Genomic DNA, 21,362 nt, shown 5'->3' on the forward strand with positions numbered 1-21,362 from the left:
CGCAGATGATTACAATATGCTTACGGATGATTTGCCCAATAACTTGGTCTCTCTGTTACTATAATTGGCATTTTGTAGCCACACTCTGGACCTTGTAATCCCCTAAAACTGCTCCATCTCTGAACTCACAAAATCACAAATTACAGCCCTAGCTGGTTTGGCTCAGTGCTTAGAGCGTCAGTCTTTGGACTGAAGGGTCCTGGGTTCGATTCCGGTCAAGGGCACATGCCAGGGTTGCTGGCTCGATCCCCAGTGGGAAGCATGCAGGAGGCAGCTGATCAATGATTCTCATCATTGATGTTTCTATCTTTCCCTCTCCTTCTCCTTTCCTCTCTGAAATCAATAAAAATAAATAAATAAATCACAAATTACACTCACTAACTGCAACCTCCTGTCCTTCCAGATTGTTCACTTATTTACTTGTCCATTCATTTCACTGGTACTGCAGGTCTATTTTCTCCCTATCCACCCTGTTGTCTCTTCTCTATTTAGCTTAGGTCTCTGCATATTCTCATATTTGCATGTTCAGCTAAAAACCTGAAACTCTCGTACACTATTTTCCTTTACAGACACCTGATTAAACCCCAGTCTTGGAAAAAATGAAGGCATCTTACTGTGTGAATGTTCCATATCTGCTTCAGGGCAACTGGGTGCTGCTGGAGCAAAATCATTAAATGAGGTAAAGAATCTTTCTATGGTTCCCTACTCAGATTCCTCTCACTTTCCATAATAACTATTTCAAATCTGATTTGTGCTTCCAGTTTCTTAGGATATATTCCTAAAAGTGGGATTACTGGGTCAACTGGGAGTTTCATTTTTAGTTTTTTGAGGAAACTCCATACTGTTCTCCACAGTGGCTGCACCAGTCTGCATTCCCACCAGCAGTGCACGAGGGTTCCTTTTTCTCCACATCCTCGCCAACACTTGTCGTTTGTTGATTTGTTGATGATAGCCATTCTGATAGGTGTGAGATGGTACTGCATTGTTGTTTGATTTGCATCTCTCGGATAATTAGTGACTTTGAGCATGTTTTCATGTGTCTCTTGGCCTTCCTTCTTTCTTCTTTCGAAAAGATTCTATTTAGGTCCGTTGCCTTTTTTTTAAATTGGATCATTTATCTTCCTTTTATTAAGTTGTATAAGCTGCCTGTAGATGTTGGAGATTAAACCTTTATCAGTGATAACATTTGCAAATATGTTTTCCCATACAGTGGGGTTTCTTGTTGTTTTGTTGATGGTTTCTTTTGCTGTGAAAAAGCTTTTTATTTTGATGTAGTCCCATTTGTTTATTTTCTCTTTAGCTTCTATTGCCCTAGGAGCAGTATCAGTGAAGAAGTTCTTTCGGCACATGTCTGAGATTTTGCTGCCTGTGGATTCCTCTAGTATTTTTATGGTTTTCCGTCTTATGTTTAAGTCCTGTATCCATTTTGAGTTTATTTTTGTGTATGGTGTAAGTTGGTGATCTAGTTTCATTTTTTTTGCATGTATCTGTCCAATTTTCCCAACACCATTTATTGAAGAGACTATCTTGACTTCATTGTATGTTCATGCCTCCTTTGTCAAATATTAATTGAGTGTAGTGGTTTGGGTCAATATCTGAATTCTCTGTTTTATTCCATTGATCTATATGTCTGTTCTTATGCCAGTACCAGGCTGTTTTGAGAACAGTGGCTTTGTAATACAGCTTGAAATCAGGTATTGAGATCCCTCCTACTTTATTCTTTTTTCTCAGGATTTCTGTGGCTATTCAGGGTCTTTTTTTATTCCAGATGAATTTTTGGAGAGTTCTTTCTAGGTCTGTGAAATATGCTATTGGTATTTTAATGGAGAGTGCATTGAATCTATAGATTGCTTTGGGTAGTATGGACATTTTAATGATGTTGATTCTACCAATCCATGAACATGGTATGTTCTTCCATCTGTTTACGTCTTCCTCTATCTCTTTTTTCAGTGTCCTGTAGTTTTCCGCGTATAGGTTTTTTACCTCCTTAGTTAAGTTTATTCCCAGGTATCTTAATTTTTTTGGTGCGATGGTAAATGGAATTACTTTTTTAGTCTCCCTTTCTGTAATTTCACTATTGGTGTATAGAAATGCCATAGATTTCTTGGCATTAATTTTGTATCCTGCTACATTGCCAAATTCATTTATTAAGTCTGTTAGTTTTTTGATGGAGTCTTTTGGGTTTTTTATGTACAATATCATGTCATCTGCAAATAAGGACAGCTTTACTTCTTCTTTTCCAATTTGGATGCCTTTTATTTCTTCTTCTTGTCTGATCGCAATGGCTAACACTTCCAGTACTATGTCAAACAGGAGTGGTGAAAGTGGGTATCCCTGTCTTGTTCCTGTTTTTAGGGAAAATGGTTTTAGTTTTTGCCCCTTGAGTATTATGTTAGCTGTGGGTTTATCATATATAGCTTTTATTATGTTGAAGTATGATCCTTCTATTCCCACCTTGTTGAGAGTTTTTATCAAGAAAGGGTGTTGGATTTTGTCAAATGCTTTTTCTTCATCAATTGATATGACTATGTGGTTTTTATCTCTCAATTTGTTTATGTGATGAATCACGTTTATTGATTTGCAGATATTGTACCATCCTTGCATTCCTGGGATAAATCCTACTTGGTCATGGTGTATGATCTTTCTGATGTATTGCTGGATCCAATTTGCTAGAATTTTGTTAAGGATTTTGGTATCTGTGTTCATAAGGGATATTGGCCTGTAATTCTTTTTCATTGTGTTGTCTTTATCTGGTTTTGGTATTAGGGTGATGCTGGCTTCATGGAAGGAGCTTGGAAGTGTTCCTTCCTCTTGAATACTTTTTAATAGTCTGAGGAGGATAGGTTTTAGTTCTTCCTTGAATGTTTGGTAAAACTCCTTTGTGAAGCTGTCTGGCCCCGGGCTTTTGTTTGCCGGAAGCTTTTTGATGACTCCTTCAATTTCTTCCATAGTTACTGGTCTATTGAGATGTTTAGATTCTTCCTGATTGAGTTTTGGAAGGTTATATTTTTCTAGGAATATGTCCATTTCCTCCAGATTGTCTAGTTGGTTGGAATAAAGTTGTTTCTAGTATTTTTTTTTTAACAATCCTTTGTATTTCTGTGGAGTCTGTTGTTATTTCACCTCTTTCATTTCTGATTTTGTTTATTTGGGTCCTTTCTCTTTGCTTCTTGGTGAGCCTGGCTAGAGGTTCATCAATCTTATTTATCCTTTCAAAGAACCAGCTCTTGGTTGTGTTGATCTTTTGTATTGTTTCTTTGGTCTCTATGTCATTTATCTCCGCTCTGATCTTTATTATTTCCTTCCTTCTGCTTACACTGGGCTTTTCTTTTTTTAGTATGAACACATTTATTTTTAAAACCATTAAACACCAGAAATATATTGTGTAATCCTATGTGGACATAGAGGTCAGTGTGGAGAATGGACTGAACTCATGAACCTGTTGACAGTAGTTACATACGAAGAGGGAAGTTGGTTTAGAGGTGGTGAAGAGAAACGTGCACATGAATCAATTTACTTTTCAATGTTTGAATGTTTCACAAAAAAGTACTCATGTGTTACTTGCGCAATTGTAGAAATCAATAGGTTATTTAAAAATGTTAAAGCAACAATGGATTGCAGGGCACACATGTATATGGGTTGTCCATGAAAGACTCTTGCTTCAGGATCCTGAGAATGTCTGTTCTACATTTCTGCATGTGACACACAGGATCACAGATGTCAATGCTGAAAGGGGCCTTCGAGATCTCACCAGATCTGAGTTCAATAAAGGCATCTTTGAGAATGAGTTACAATAGGGGTCTGGGTTGGAGGATAGGGAGCAAAGGATAGGCTACAGATATCAGGGCCCTCATAGAATGTGGGAGTTGGAAGAGGCCTTGAACATCATCTAGCCTATATCCTGGACAGATTGTGAAGTAGCCATAGCCAGCCTCTGCCAGGACATGACCAGTAGTGGGGAGCTGATTATCTCACAAGGGAAGAGAGGACTGGGAAGCTTTCATGGAAAGGGAAGAAAGAACATGTCTGGGAAATACACTGGGCTTTTCTTGTTACTCTCTTTCTAATTCTTTGAGTTGTAGGGTTAGGTAATTTATTACCATTGTTTCTTGTTTTTTTCAATAGGATTGTAGAGCTATGAACTTCCCTCTCAAGACTGCTTTTGCTGTGTCCCATAGATTTTGGATTGTTGTGTTTTCATTGTCATTTGTTGCCATGATGTTCTTTATTTCTTCCTTGATCTCTCTGGTGACCCAGTCATGGTTTAATAGCATGCTGTTTAGTCTCAATGTGTTTGATTTCTTTGAATTGTTTTTATTGTAGTTGATTTCCAGTTTTATGCCACTGTGATCTCAGAAGATGCTTGATATGATTTCTATCTTCTTAAATTTGAAGAGACTTTGCCTAGGTCCCAGCATATGGTCCATATTTGAAAATGACCCATATGCACTTGAGAAGAATGTATATTCTGTGGCTTTGATGTGAAATGTTCTGAAGATGTCAATTAATTCCATCTGGTCTAATGAGTTATTTAGGATTGATGTTTCTTTGCTGATTTTTTGTTTAGAAGATTTGTCGAATGGTGATAGTGGGATAATAAAGTCTCCTACTATGAGTGTATTGCTGTTAATCTCTCCCTTAATATCCTCTAGAAGTTTTTTTATGTATTTGTGTGTTCCTCTATTGGGTGTGTATGTTTACCAGAGTTATTTCTTCTTGTTGGATTGCTCCCTTTAGTATTATGAAGTGGCCTTCCTTATCTCTTGTTATATCCTTCACTTTGAGATCTAATTTGTCAGATATAAGTACTGCTACCCCAGCTTTTTTTTTTCATTCACCTGGAAAACCTTTTTCCATCCCTTCACCCTCAGTCTGTGTGCATCTTTTTTCTGAGGTGGGTTTCTTGCAGACAGCAGATATATGGGTCTTGTTTTCTTATCCAATCTGTTACCCTTTGTCTTTTGATTGGCACATTTAATCCATTTACATTTAAAGTTATTATTGATAGGTACTTATTTGTCGCCATTTTTATTCTTTACCCCTGTGTTCCTTCTTCTCTTCATATATATATTTTACAGCAGACCTTTTAGCATTTCTTGCATTGCTGGTTTGGTGGTGATTAATTTCCTTAGTCCTTTTTTTGTCTGTGAATCTCCTGATTTCACCTTCAATTTTGATTGATAGTCTTGCTGGGTACAGTATTCTTGGATTCAGTCCCTTCCTTTGCATGACTTTGTATATTTCATTCCATTCCCTTCTGGCCTGATGAGTTTCTGTTGAGAAATCAGTTGCTAGTCTGATGGGGGTTCCTTTATATGTGGCTTTCTGTCTCTCTCTGGCTGCTTTTAAGATTCTTACTTTGTCGTTGGTGTTTGCCAATTTAATTATAATGTGTCTTGGCATCAGTCTTTTGGGGTTCATTTTGCTTGGGACGCTGTGAGCTTCTTGGATTTGTGTGGGTTTTATCTTCCCTATATCAGGGAAGTGTTCTGTCATTATTTCTTCAAATAGGTTTTCTATTCCTTGCTCAGTTTCCTCTCTTTCTGGAACCTCTATTATGCGGATGTTGTTTTATATTGTGTTGTCCCAAAGTTCCCTTAGGCTCTCCTCCTGCTTTTTGATTTTTTTTTTCTAGAAGCTGCTCTAATTGGGTATTTTTTCCCACCTTGTCTTCTAGCTCACTGATGCGGTCCTCTGCTTCTTCTAGTCTCCTCTTGATGCTTTCTATTGAGTTCTTCACAGCAGCGATGTCATTTTTCATTTCTTCTTGGTTCTTCTTCATTTCCTCTTGGTTCTTACTCATATTGTCGAATTTGTCTTCCATTCTTTTCAGCCACCTTATGACCATTTCTCTGAATTCTTTCTCTGACATGTTGCTTGCCTCTATTTCGTTTACTTTGTTTTCTGGTGATGCCTGCTTTTCTTTCATATGCGGGCTGTTTCTTTGTCTCCCCATGGTCTCTCTTCTCCGGATGTCTGGTTATGTAGTTCTCTCTCTCTCCTTTCCATGGTTGAGTATAGATCTCCTCTGAATCCGCTTGTTTGTTCCAAGTGGAAACTGGTGTTCTGGGGCTCGCAGCTGTTTGGTGGTTGCCGCAGTTGTAGCTTTTCAAGCTTCCGATAAGATCCACTTTCTCCCTCAAGATGGCGCGGTCTCCATGTAGGAGCCCATAGCTCTGGGAGGGGACCCAGCAGCAGTGGGGGCTGCCTGGTCAGGGGAACCCCGTCCAACAGTCCCCCACCTTCTCCTGGAATTTATCTATCCCTTAACTCGCCAACAAATACTCCCTGTGTGACCCTCAGCTGTTCTTTCTTTCTGCTCCGGGACAAGTCTCAGGACCCGTCTCTCTATTCCGCCGCCATTTTTTTTCAATATCTTTTTTTTTATGATAAAAACTTCTATTTGGCAAAAATAAATTACAGTATATATAAGGTCAAAAGTAATACATCAAAATGGGAAAATAATTGTAAATGACATAACATGAAAGAGCTAATATTCTTACTTATATAAGATACTCTTGCAATTGGAAAAAGAGTCCAGTAACTTAAGAGAAAAATATTAAATGTATAGGAGCAGTCAGATCCCAGAATATGAAATTCAAATATTCTGAAACATACAAAAAGATATCTAAACTCATGTAAAATAGGAGATGAAAATTAAAGATATATTGAACTCATAGCAGTAAATAGCAAAATGTTTGAAAATATGTTAGCAAAAAATAGTCTCTTTCATATGTTGATATGAAAATAATTTTGTAATAAAAAATGGTGTGACCATGATAGATATTAGTAATATGTACCCAAATTAAAGGTACACATGATCTTTGACCTGGTAATTCCATGACTATAAAATTATATTACAGATATTAACTCATGTGAGAATAACATGTCTACCCAAATAATTATGGCTGCAATTAAAATAATAAGCTAAATGCCCATCAAAAGGAGAGCAGTAATTTAAGCATATTTAAATAAACATTTGCACATTCATTAAAAAAACACTGTGTAAATATTTTAAAGTATGTGGAAACTTCCAGTCATATCATTAAGTAAAAATAATTACAGTACATCACAGGAAGTGTAGTTTGATCCTATTGGAATTATGAAGATACACACAGGCACACATACAAAGACTGATATACTCTTGTATAAGCACAGAATATATATTTTGGATAAATATTGGTGAAGATAACTGGAAGGCAGGCTTGGAAACATTACTTTCTCCTCAATACCTTTGAATTTTCTATCATGAATATGTATCAAGTGTTAATCATATTCTTTTAAAATGAACTAAAATTATAATCAATTGAAAGGAACAAGAAAGAGGCTATATCCTATGAGATCCTAAGGTCCAGCAAAAATTGTAATCTGAGAAAAATATATAACTGTAAATATCCTCAATATTATGTAGTATTAAAAGTAAAGGAATGTTGGATATCTTAACAAAAACAATAACATATTACAACCCTTCCTCCTAAAAAATACTTGGGAGATTGAATGTCTCAGAATAATGAAACAGAAAACAAACAAAAGAATGGGAAAGGATAAATAAATCCACAAATCCTTTGAATGTTCAATAAAATTCATTAAACCCTCATGAGCCACACTAAACAAGGAACACATAAAATTTTCAATATTAAGAATTTTTCTACATTTTCTCTTTTTATAATTCTCTCGTGCCTTTTTCAAGATAGAACTTGTTCTTTCAATTCTTCCCCATCCCTTTTATGTTCTAATATATTCTATCACTCTCTATTTATTGATGTCTTTCTTTAGCTTATGAAAATGCATTAGCACCAAAATATTGATTTTGCTCAGTTTTACACACCTACCTCATACCTTCTTTTCACTGCCAGACATCTATATAGAGTATTCTAAATTGGCATTATTTTTTAAACTGCAAGTCATGGCTATTAGTAGGTCATAAAATCAGATTTAGTGCTTTTCAACCAATATTTTAAAATATGAGGTAGATTAGAATGTTTCACTGTGAATGTAACTGTGAATAAAATATTATTTTATATAACATGTTTTTATTTTATTGTACACAGTAATGAAGGGTACATATTGCTTTGTAAATATTTTTTTCACTATATACTACATTTCATAATTTTAAGATGCATGCCGTTTCATATTTTAACATCTCTGAAATCAAGATATATCTTAACACTGATGGTGTCTTAAAATCACAGTTGGCCAGGCAGTGAATGTGATACAGTTGTTACTGTGTGTTTGTGAAGCTGACATAGATCTTCATATTGTCATCACTTCAAATGAGTTGCATGCACTGTTTGCACTTTATGTACTGAAACTGCTATTCTAAATGTCTAAATGATTACCATATGATATATCTTTGGGTTATGAATTTCGATGTTTGCAGAAAAGCATGGAAAGAGAGAAATCTCAGACATAATAAAAAGATACAGATGAGACAAATTTCAAAAATCTGCCAGCATAGTTCTAGCTTCCTTCTTACCTCACTAGCCTCTCTTTATGCTCCTTTGCTAGCTCTTTTGCCTAAAGTTAAAATGCTTTAGTGATGTTGGGCTTAGTTCCTAGGTCTCTTCTGTTCTGTTTTCCATACTTTCTCACAAGGTAATCTCATTCAGGACTCATTTCTGCCCCAGGACCTTGATTCCTGCAGTTCCCACTGCTACTTAGAAAGCTGTCCTAGAACTTCGTCTGACTAGGTCTTTCTCAAGAAGCATTTATATTTCTGCATTTTTTTTCTCCATCTAATGTGTCTGAAACAGAACACTTGATCTTCCCTCAAGCTCTGTTCCTCTGTAAATCTTCATTATTTGATTTAATGGAATCATCATTCATCCAGTTGCTCAAAGACAGGCATCATCCTTGATTATTCTATCCCATTTACTCCTAAAGTTAAATCTATCAACAGGTATCATTAGCTCCATTTTCAAATATGCTGAGTCTGACCTTTTCTTGCCATTTCCATGCTATGAAAGGCAGGGTCTGTGTCTCTGTACTTGGATGGGTGTTGGCAGGGTTAGAGGAGAGCTTTCCTCCAGGCAGTCATTTCAGGGCACTGGCTCATTTCACTTATGGCTCTGCCACCTTTTGGACATCTGAATCCTCCACCAGATGATTCCTCTATACCCAGCCAGCAGGGAGGCTGGGAATGTGATCTAGCTGTCTTTTCACGAAGTAAAGAAAATGGCACCACCTGCCAGACTGTATTTTCTTAACTATTAAAGAAAATTTTCTTTACTAAATATTTTTGGACATTATAATTTACTTCTTTTAAGAGCCCAGCCTTAGATTCAATTCATTTTCCTCAAACACAGATCCCTTTCCTTCCCCACTGGCCTCTTTTTCCTTGGAATACACATCTTCTAAGTTTTTAAGCTGACTGCTTCTGAATCTGTATCCAGGCTAATTGCTTTGATTATTTCAAACCTGGTTTTACAACAACTTCTTTCTATTTAAAAACATGGACATGTGTATATTTGGTTAATGCTGCTTTAAAAAAATATTTATTTCCCAACAGACTACAATTGTTTTCAGAATAGACACCATGCAAACATGTGGAATTCTGTTGCTTGATCCACGTTGGTGCACCTGCTACAAACTTATGTTTAATTACATAAAAGGCCCGGTGTCATCTGCAGAACACAAAGATGGAGGATAGAAATAAAAATATATATGAAAACAGAAAGCAAATATGTAGGTGATATATCTATAAATTGGTGCTCCTAAAGAACAGAGAAGAATAAATGGAACAGAAATAATAACATAAAATGTTTCTAATCATGAAGATACCCATATAAAGTTAAGATAGGTTATAAGCGAATCAGAAAAAGTGAACTGAAACAATATTTATATATTTAATTTGGCTTCTAAGTATTCTTATCAGCACTGTTTTGGTTTCTCTCTTATCTTTTTTTAAATTTTAAAATCAATTTATTAAATTCAATAATGAAAGCTTTCAGAATATTATCCTGAAAATTTTTCATTCTTTCAGGGGCTTCTCATACAGAGCCTCTGGGTAAGAACTCAGTCAACACCCTGAATTTGGCCTTTGACACCCTTAGCAAAGAATCCAGCCACACTGGTGCCTGGGATTATAGCCTACAGAACTGTTTGATAATAAATGGGTGCTGGTTTATGTCACCACACTTGTGGTAATTTATTATTCAATAAGAGAAAACCAAGCAATAGGCTAAAACCCTAATTGAAGATACCACTGTCTGTAGCCTATCCTATCTAATAAAGAGGTAATATGCAAATTGACCATTGCTCCAACACATAAGATGGCCATCCCCATGTGGTCAAAGATGGCCGCCGCCAAGTGGACACAAGATGGCTGCCACAAGATAGCCAGCAGGAGAGAAGAGTTAGGGGTGACCAGGCCAGCAGAGGAGGGCAGTTGGGGGCAACCAGGCCTGCAGGGGAGGGAAGTTGGGGGGGACCAGGCCTGCAGGAAAGGGCAGTTGGGGGGGACCAGGCCTGCAGGGGAGGGCAGTTAGGGGTGATGGGGCTGGCAGGGGGGGGGGCAATTGGGGGGGACCAGGCCGGCAGGGGAGGGCAGTTAGGGGTGACCAGGCCGGCAGAGGAGGACAGTTAGGGGTGACTGGTTTGGCAGGGGAGGGCAGTTAGGGGCAATCGGGCCAGCAAGGGAGCAGTTAGGCTTCATTCAGGCTGGCAGGGGAGTGGTTAGGGTGTGATCAGGCTGGCAGGTAGAAGTGGTTAGGGGCAATCAGGCAGGCAGGCAGGCAAGCAGTTGGGAACCAGCAGTCCTGGATTGTTTAGTCTGGGATTGGGCCTAAATGGGCAGTTGTACATCCCTCAAGGGGTCCCAGATTGGAGATGGTGCAGGCTGGGCTGAGGGACAGTCCCCTCCTTGCCCACCCCACGTGCACAAATTTCGTGCACCAGGCCTCTATTTATAAATAATCTCCTAATTGTGCTTGCTTCTTCTTTTTTAAAAATTGATTTTAGAGAGAGTAGGATAGATAGATGATAGATAGATAGATAGATAGATAGATAGATAAATAGATAGATAGCTCTACTTATTTATGCATTAATTGGTTCCTTCTCATATGTAACCTGACTAGAGATTGAACTTGCAACCTTGACATATCGGGACCATGCTCTAACTAACTGAACTGCTGGACCAGGGCTTGCTTCCTCTTTGTACCCTTGTTTCCTTATACTCCATTTCTTGACACAACAGCAAGAGCAATCTTTTTTTCTTTTTTTTTTTATTAAGGTATTACATATGTGTCCATATCCCTTATTGCCCCCCTCACGCCACTCCCATACATGCCCTAATCTTCTTATTTTATTTATTTATTTATTTATTTTTTATTTATTTATTTTAAATGGAATTTTTATTTGCATACTGATAATCTAATGAATGCTATCTGCCAAAACCTATAGCAAATATTATACTTACTTACTTTATTTATTTATTTATTTTTAAATAAATCTTTATTGTTCAGATTATTACAATTGTTTCTCCTTTTTTCCCCCATATCTCCCCATCACCCGGTTCCCTCCCCCCCCCCGTTGTCCTTATCCATAGGTGTATGATTTTTGTCCAGTCTCTTCCCATACCCCCCACACAGACACCCCTTTCCCCCCTGAGAATTATCAATCCACTCCCATTCTATGCCTCTGATTCTATTATGTTCACCAGTTTATTCTGTTCCTTAGATTTTGAATTCACTTGATTTTTAGAATCACTTGTTGATAGATATGTATTTGTTGTTCATAATTTTTATCTTTACCTTTTTCTTCTTTTTCCTCTTTTTAAAGAATACCTTTCAGCATTTCATATAATACTGGTTTGGTGGTGATGAACTCCTTTAGCTTTTTCTTATCTGTGAAGCTCTTTATCTGCCCTTCAATTCTGAATGGTAACTTTGCTGGGTAGAGTAGTCTCGGTTGTAGGTTCTTGCTATTCATCACTTTGAATATTTCTTGCCATTCCTGTCTGGCCTGCATAGTTTCTGTTGAGAAATCAGCTGACAGTCATATGGGTGCTCCCTTGTAGGTAACTAACTGTTTTTCTCTTGCTGTTTGTAAGATTCTCTCTTTTTCTTTTGCCCTTGGCATTTTAATTATGATGTGTCTTGGTGTGGTCCTCTTTGGATTCCTCTTGTTTGGGGTTCTGTGCGCTTCCTGAACCTGTAAGTCTATTTCTTTTACCAGGTGGGGGAAGTTTTCTGTCATTATTTCTTCAAATAGGTTTTCAGTATCTTGCTTTCTCTCTTCTGGCACCCCAAAAAGTCGGATATTAGTACGCTTAAAGCCATCCCGGAGGCTCCTTATGCTATCCTCACACTTTTGGATTCTTCTTTCTTTCCGCCTCTCTGGTTGGGTGTTTTTTTCTTCCTCATATTCCAGATCTTTGGTTTGACTCTTCGGGTGTGGTGGTCTACTCTGTATATTCTTTATTTCAGACAGTGTATGCATAATTTCTGACTGGTCCTTTTCCATTTTTTTGGTATTCTCATTTAGGTCCTTGAAGGTCTCTTCAAGTTTCTCAGCAGTTTTTAGAAGATTCTTGAGTAACCTTATAAATATGGTTCTGAACACTGTGTCATCCATTAGTTTGCTTTCATCTATCTCTCCTACTTGTGACATACTTCGATGTCTCCACATTTTGCTGCCTCCCTGTGTTGATGGAGTGGCTTTGGGTGGTCAGTGACCTATAGGGGCCAGTAGCTCAGCTTCCCCAATCACCCTAGGTGGTCACTCTTGGTACTCCCCTTTGTGGGCTGAGTGGAAAGTCTTGGTGTAGTTAAAAGCCCTGATTGTTGTTGGTACACTGGGAGGAATTGACCTCCGGTCCAATTGGTTGTGAGGGCCTGCTGTGTCTATAACAGAAGAATTGCTGTGCTGGAGACACAGTAGGGCTTTGGTGCTCACTGAGTCTGCCTCTTGAATGTGTCCCTTATGAGAGTGGTTGAAATCTGGTGTCGTCCACACCGACAGAAAAGTCACTCTCACTCTCCGACCGATGGCCGAGAGTCCTGTAGGCATCTGGGTCCCCCACGTGTCCCCAGAAACTGGAGTTCAGAGTGGTTGGGATTGTTGGTATCACTGGAAGGAATTGATCTCCAAGCCAGCTGGCTGTGAGGATCAGCGGTGTCTCCGCTGGGAGAGCTTCTGTGCTCAGCTTGGCTGGGGCGGAGTCTCAGGGTGGCGCAGACAAGCTTTGGTTTCCCGTCTGCTCCGCCCTAAGAGGGGCGGTTTCTCCCTGCCCGAATTAATGGCTGCACGCCTCTGAGAGAAGGCAGCTTTCGAGCCTCTCCCGCTGCCTAACAGACCAGTTTCTCCCCAGCTGGGGCTGGATTTCAGTGCAGAACGGAGGTTTTGTTTTTCTCCCAAACGAGAAATCCAGTTACTGGGAGGGCTGTGCTCAGCTTGGATGGGGCGGAGTCTCAGAATGGCGCAGACAAACTTGGTTTCCGTCTGCGCCGCCCTAAGAGGGTCAGTTTCTCCCTGCCCTAATCAATGGCTGTGTGCCTCTGAGAGAAGGCAGCTTTTGAGCCTCGTCCGCTGCCAAACAGCCCAGTTTCTCCCCGACTGCAGCTGGATTTCAGTGCAGTCGGGAGGTTTTGTTTTTCTCCCAAATGAGAAAGCTAGCCACACAGCGTCTGCTGCCCTCCCTCTCCTCGCGCTGCGAGCAAGCCTGCCACGTATTCAGCTGCCCGCCCTTTCCGCGCTCACGGATCTCCGCACCTCCACAGCTCCTGAGGCTCAGTGTCCCCCTCTCTTTTTTTCTCTAGTTGTAGGTTTTCCACTCTGCCAGCTTTCTGGTGGTTCTGGATGGTGTGCGCTCTGTTTTCCAGTTGTAGTTTCAAAATTGTTGTGGTAGGCAACAGTTAGGTGTTTACCTTATGCCACCATCTTGGTTTCTTCTAATCTTATTATTTTTTTAAGTGTTCTTTTTAAAACATAGATGAGAGCATGCCACTCACTTGCTTAAATCTTTCCAGTGGCTTTGTCATTATTTAGAATAAATTCTAAAATCCTTAACATGGACTCTGCTATTCTATTTGATGTATCTATCATCTAACTTTCTACCACAACTCCTCCATCTAACCACAGCTATTTATTTCTCTTTTTTTTTTAATGAATCTTTATTGTTCAGATTACAATTGTTTCTCCTTTTTCCCCACATATCTCCCCACCACCCAGTTCCCACCCCCCCTTTGCCCTTACCTCCCCTCCCCACTGTCCTTATCCATAGGTGTATGATTTTTGTCCAGTCTCTTCCCATACTCCCCACACAGACACCCCTTTCCCCCTGAGAATTATCAATCCACTCCCATTCTATGCCTGATTCTATTAAGTTCACCAGTTTATTCTGTTCCTCAGATTTTTAATTCACTTGACTTTTAGATTCACTTGTTGATAGATATGTATTTGTTGTTCATAATTTTTATCTTTCTTCTTCTTTTTCCTCTTTTTAAAGAACACCTTTCAGCATTTCATATAATGCTGGTTTGGTGGTGATGAACTCCTTTAGCTTTTTCTTATCTGTGAAGCTCTTTATCTGCCCTTCAATTCTGAATGATAACTTTGCTGGGTAGAGTAGTCTTGGTTGTAGGTTCCTGCTATTCATCACTTTGAATATTTCTTGCCACTCCCGTCTGGCCTGCATGGTTTCTGTTGAGAAATTAGCTGATAATCGTATGGGAGCTCCCTTGTAGGTAACTAACTGTTTTTTTCTTGCTGCTTGTAAGATTCTCTCTTTGTCTTTTGCTCTTGGCATTTTAATTATGATGTGTCTTGGTGTGGTCCTCTTTGAATTCCTTTTGTTTGGGGTTCTGTGTGCTTCCTGGACTTGTAAGTCTATTTCTTTCATCAGGTGGGGGAAGTTTTCGTTCATTATTTCTTCAAATAGGTTTTCAGCATCTTGCTCTCTCTCTTCTTCTGGTACCCCCATAATTCTGATGTTGGTTCGCTTGAAGTTGTCCCAGAGGCTTCTTACACTATCTTCAACTTTCTGAATTCTCCTCTCTTCATGCTTCTCTGGAAGAGTGTCCTTGGCCTCTTTGTATTCCAAATCTTTGAGTTGATTCTTGCAATCCTCTAGTCTGCTTTTGGGTCTCTGTATAATATTTTTTATCTCAGTCAGTGTATGTTTAATTTCTAGTTGGCCCTCATTGAATTTATCGGCCTTTTCCATGAAATTCTTGAAAAACCTTATAACCATGGTTTTGAACTCTATGTCCAGTCGCTTGTTTTCCTCCATTTCTTTGGTTTGTGATCTGTTTCCTCGCCTTCTCATATTCTCTGCTTCCCTAAGTTGGTAGGGTAGTTTTGTGTACTAGGTGTCCTATTGGTTCAACGGGTCAGCCTCCCAGTTACTTGAGGTGGACACTCTTGGTGTACCCTTGTGTACTGTGTGTCCCCCAGCAGGAGCTACAGCAAGGGCTAGTTTTATCCTCCTTTGCTTGGGCGGTTTTGGAGCAGTCTGACTGGAGCTGCAGTTATTTTGGTTAAGCTGGCACAGAACAGGCCATTTATATGCAAAAGCCGCTGTGTGGAGCCTGGGCGGGTTTGTAGAATGTGCGGGGCGGGGTCTCAGGGCGGGGCGGGGTCTCAGGGCGTCACTAGGCTGGGGCGTGGCCAACGGCGATGGCTGCCGTCAGCTGTCTCTGCCTTTCCATGTTTCCAAGTCCCTGCGCCCCGCGCTCCAGCGCAGTAAACAATGATTGCTGGGCGCACCACTGCAAAAAAGTCACTCTCACTTTCCGACCCGATGGCTGAGAGTCCAGCTTCTCCCCGTAGGTGCCTGGGTCCCCCGAGTGTCCCCAGAAACTGGATTTCAGAGTGATCGGGAGCTTGTCTCCCTGCGGGTTGAAGAAAAGCCGCGCACCCAGCCGCCCGCCGCCGGCCCGATTCGCGTGCCTCCGTACCTCAGCTTTTCAGCGTTTGTGCTCCTTTCTCTTCTTAGTTGTAAATCTTCCACTCAGCCAGCTTTCCCGTGGTTCTGGGTGGTAGACGTTTTTGTCTTTTAGTTGTATTTTTGAAATTGTGTGAGGCAGCAGATTAGTTGTTTAACTATGCCGCCATCTTGGTTCCTCCCTCTCCACAGCTATTTATTTCTCAAATATGCTAACTCATTCCAAGCTCAGAGATTTTATACAAGTTCTTACTTCTACCAGAAATACTCCTTAGCCATCTTCTTATCATTTGGCTTTCAGCTCAAATGCCACCTTCTTTTGCAACTACCCTGTCTACATTCTATACTAGTTATTCTCTATTTATCTTGTTTTATTTTGTCTGGCATATTTACTATATAATATTTTTATGTGTTCATTTATTTATTTTTTGTTTCCCTTCCAAGACTAGAGGCTAAATATGGCCAGACTTCTTTGGTCTTGTTAATAGATAGGGCAGAGCCATGCACCTGGTTGCTTATTGCATAAATAAAGACTTGTGCTTCTGAGAAACCTTTCCTCCCCCGACCAGTGCCCAGTTCACTGTTTGAATTTTCAATACCAATCAGTAGTCAACTTTTAAAAGTTTCTCCATGTAATAGGTTTCATTTCAATGCTTCTGGTCTGTAAAAATGAAAAGAAACCTAAAAAGTTTTGTAGTGACTTGACATCCTGTACTTGTTTTGCGTGCCTGTGTTTAAAGCCAGCAGAGATTTCCATCAGGAAGGGGCTTTCTGAGTCTAATTTTTACATCACGGTTCTGTTGTTTTCTCTATCTAAGGGAAGACAATCAGTAAATAGTAATTAATATGTTTTGTTTTTCTTTTTGTTCTAGTCCCAGAAGCATTTTATTTGATAGGCATTCCTTTTCAATCCTAGAATGTAATCAATTTAACATGTTGATTGGGATATTTTGTCACTTAGTTGATCACTTTAACAATATTACTTATAATATCACATTGACTTGTAAGAAAATGTGGGACTTTCCAAAAGAGCTCTCCAGAGATGGAGGCTATTTTTTAAGGTAGTTATTTCCCAACATAAGATTTTCTGGTACAGGGTAAATAATTACATGGTAATAAAAAATTAAAGTTTCATATGGATAGCCTGACTAAAATAGTTTTAAAGTACTCTTCCATCTCTGAGATATTACAATTCCTTATGTGTATGAGATCAGCCCCAATTAATAATGCAACCTTCAAAAAATAGTCAATTAAAAGTGTCCTTCATGTTACAAATCTGATGTATTCCTGAAATAATTCATACAGCATACATTTCAATGCATGTAACCTTATTTTCTTTTGGCTTTTATTATAATATGGGAGTAAACTATTTTGGAAAATAATTCAAATCCCATGCTAATTAGGCTAGATATTGTGAAATAATACTAAAGTTAAAATTTATTTAGGAATCTATACTTTGCTAGTCTATACATAAAAGTAATATGCACAAATTATGACTTATTGATTCATTATGGAATTCAAAATATCTATACTAATCTATACTAATAAAAGAGTAATATGCTAATTAGGGTGGACGTCTTCCAGATGACCATCTGGATGTCCTTCTGGAAAAAGTGGCGGCAGCTGCCTGAGGCTCAGGCAAGCTATGGATGGTGGCTGCCACTGCGAGGGCTGGCTTGAGGCTCAGGCAGCTGCATCTGGCTGCGAGGCCTGAGGCTCAGGCAGCCATGGTGGCCTCCAGTGGCAGCAGCAGCTGGGTGATGGGGGTGGCATCTTCCCCTGATCGGCCAGGTCACCTCTGGCAGAGGGAGGCCAGACTGAGGCAGAGGCGGTTAAAGGAGATCAGGTTAGCAGGGGGGCAAGGTAGGGGTGATCAGACTGGCAGGGGGGCAGTTAGGGGTAATCAGGCAGGTAGGCAGAGGGGTTAGGGGCAAGCAGGCAGGCAATATTGTGAGATATTGTGAGAGGGATTGTGAGAGGGATTGTGAGAGGGATGTGAGAGGGATTGTGAGAGGGATGTCCGATTATGACAGGGATGTGAGAGGGATGTCCGACTGCCGGTTTAAACCGGCAGTTGGACATTCCCAAGGGGTCTCAGATAAGAGAGGGTGCAGGCCGGGCTGAGGGAACCCCCCCCCCCCATGCAGGAATTTCATGCACTGGGCCTCTAGTTTTAATATAAATTCTTTAACATCTTACATTTATTTTTTATAGTTCACAAAGACATTTATGAGAATACTAGAGGCCTGATGCATGAAATTCATGAAAGAGTAGGCCTTCCTTCCCCCAGCTGATGGCACTGTTTCCCTCCAGCCACCAGCAGGCACCCAGAACCTGGACTTCCCTCACAGCCCTGGCTTTATCTGGAAGGTTGTTCAGAAGGACGTCTGGAAGGACGTCCAGTGTAATTAGCATATTACACTTTTATTATTATAGATATTGGAAGTTAGGCAAACTTAAGTTAAAACATTCTCAATTTATTTATTTTTATATTATTTTTTAAATTTGAAGTAACTTACCCTGGTGCATAGTTGCATATGAAAATTGCTGCATATTTAATACGTCCAATACTTGCACATGGAGTAACAGCACAACCAACTTTGTAAGACTTGTCCCAAACAAGCTAAAATGAAATTTTCAAGGAAAACATGAAATTTATTCTGCCATATTATAAATAATATATTCAATACCCATAGAACCTTTAACTAAATAATTAAAAAATATGAACTATGAATTAGCATGGTTTTAAGGCAGCATTTGCAACACTATAGGTAGAGAAATACTTTAATAGGTTCTACCAATAAGTATCCTTTGGATAAAAAGTTTGAGAACCACTGATCCAGAATAATGCTTTGGAGCCCAAGAAAGACCCACCTGCTGAATCAATTTTCATCCTTTTACTGAACCTGAGTTCTAGGTTATTGGAAGAGAGGAAGAAGAAAAGAGAGGAGAAATATTTTGAAAGAATAAAAGTTGTAAATAGAAGGGAGAAAAAGAGAGACACTAGATTAGAGAAGGGGGAAAAAAGCAATAAAAGAGTAGAGAATAATTGAATGCTATTGCCATTTTTCTTTTGTTGAAGAAATTCCATTATAAAAAGAGTTTGGGCCTTTTATTTAAAAAATGAATAAAGGAGCTTGTTTTTATAAAAGGAAAAGCTGGTATTAAATTGGAATAAAAGTAGGAGAATAGTTCAAGATATTCCAGAAATTCTCTGTGTGGTTTTAATATTTCTAATACTTTCAAATGACAAAAAAGTACTTGTTTTGTTAACTTCTGTGGGAGGGAGGGGAACCATTTTTGTTTTTTCTTTTTATCCCAAGCCTTTGTGGTTTTAAAAGCATGATTAGTAAAGAAATATAGTGATGCATAAAAAGAATAGAGAATGGAATGACTGCAACAGTTTAATTAGAGTTAGTCAGGTTAAATGCAGGAAACCTAAATGACTAAGATACTATAATTAAGAAGTACAAAATATAGAGGAGTAGGTCAGGGAGTAAAATTTGTTAGTTTACTGAAAGTATGAAGTTATATTAAGACTAGCTTTGATATAAATAAGATAATGAAGAACCATTATAACTTTATAGAAGAAGAATAAACAGATCAAACATAATGAGAAAGACATGAGTTCAACATGAAAAAAATTCCAAGATTTTAAGTTGTACATAAAACATGACATCAGTTTATTGATAGAAAAATAATTATTTTTATTTTATTTATTTTTGTTAATCCTCACCTGAGGATATTTTTCCATTGGTTTTTCAGAGAGAGAGTAGACAGGAGGGGAAGAGACAGATGGGGAGAAACATAAATGTGAAAGAGACACATCAATTGGTTGCCTCTCGCACGTGCCCCTACTGGGGCCGGGGATAAAGCCTGCAACTGAAGTATGTGCCCTTGCTTGGAATCAAACTCTCAACCTTTCAGTCCTCGGATCAACATTCTAACCACTGAGAGAAACTAGTTAGGGCAAAAAAAATCGTATTTTAAATAAGCTTGGAAGTTCATTTAATAAATTATTGATCCCGGATACAAATATTTATTGAAGACCTAAATAATGTCATGTTGTGTTGAGAAAAAACAGATGAGAAGATCCCTGCCCTTAGTGTGGTATCACATATAGATGATTATTAAACAATGTGATATGTGAAATAATAAATATATGTATAGGAAATAAGTAGTTCAGTATTTTGGGGGTATAAAGTGTAAGGTAGATTATTAGTCATGAGGTAGGAAAAATAATACTATTAATTTGCATTTAAAATGTTTTAACCAATTAGTTATATAGTAGTATATATACTGATCTGTGCAAAAAATATCGTCTTTCACTTATGTTTATAGTCAATAATTTATAAATAGTTTTCATTTTCTGGTTTCTTTCTTTTAAAAAATTTTTTTTTATTGATTTTTTTTACAGAGAGGAAGGGAGAGGGAGAGAGAGTTAGAAACATCGGTGAGAGAGAAACATCAATCAGCTGCCTCCGCACACTCCCTACTGGGGATGTGCCTGCAACCAAGGTATATGCCCTTGACCGAAATAGAACCTGGGACCCTTGAGTCCACAGGCCGATGATCTATCCACTGAGCCAAACCGGTTAGGGCCATTTTCTGGTTTCTTACTTCCTTTTCCAGTGTACATTATTTTTAGAAAAGTACCTTTCATATTTGGGTATGGACGTTAGATTTTCTATATTTAAAATAATGTTTTAATTGTATGGTTCACATAACAGAGATAATTACAGACATTTTGAAAATCTAGGACTGATAAGAACTTTGATTCTATTAGAATTAATAATTTACCATTTGTATTTATTTATAAAATCGAAACAATCAATAAAAACTTGATAGTAATGCAATTAAGGAGTCTTTTGAATTAATAATATAAAAATTAGATACCTGCATATATCTAGAACAGTCACCAAAGCAAGTGCCATTTCGAAAATGGTACCTTTCCTTCTCTGCAAACCAACTTCTGATAGCAATACTTGCAGTAAATTCATTTTCACGTCCGACCCACATATTTTCACCAATACCATTAAATTTAGGATGGGCCATTTTTATTTCTTCTAAATGAGTATTACGCTCAAACACACATTTTTTTCCCCATGCTCTAGCAGTCCGTGACAAAGCTACATCCCAAGTCTGAAAAAAAGTGCAAAAAGCAAAGAAAACAAAATAATGATGAGTTGTTTGTGGGTTTTTTTTGTGTGTGTGCTCTATCTAATTTATATTCCTTGAGTTCTCATAGTAAGATTTAAGGAAAACAATCCTAACTTTATGTTTATAGGTTTTATTTGTGGAATATCTATAGGGAACTTTATTTTAGATAATCATAAATGAAACAACTATTTTCTGGTACAAAGGACTATGTACAGTATATATTAGTAATTAAAAAGTCAGATTGTTAGATGATGCAAACGATTATGATACTCTTACATAGAGTCTGTTCAGAACTGTATAATACTCATATGTAGTCTCT

General features: G+C 38.5%; 1 protein-coding gene across 3 annotated transcripts in view; it reads right to left on the reverse strand.

Annotated features, from left to right (window-relative positions):
- The window catches only part of GLIPR1L2 (GLIPR1 like 2), a 45,022-nt gene that overhangs the window by 11,810 nt on the left and 11,850 nt on the right, over positions 1-21,362 (reverse strand). For all 3 annotated transcript variants that reach the window (XM_008143834.3, XM_054718836.1, XM_054718835.1), the window contains exons 2-3: positions 20,780-21,025; positions 18,403-18,506 (exon numbers count right to left, since the gene is read on the reverse strand). In XM_008143834.3, the coding sequence (XP_008142056.2) occupies positions 18,403-18,506; positions 20,780-21,025 (350 nt within the window). The remainder of the gene's footprint in view (positions 1-18,402; positions 18,507-20,779; positions 21,026-21,362) is intronic.

Source organism: Eptesicus fuscus, chromosome 7 (assembly GCF_027574615.1).
Source record: "Eptesicus fuscus isolate TK198812 chromosome 7, DD_ASM_mEF_20220401, whole genome shotgun sequence".
Taxonomy (NCBI): Eukaryota; Metazoa; Chordata; class Mammalia; order Chiroptera; family Vespertilionidae; genus Eptesicus; species Eptesicus fuscus.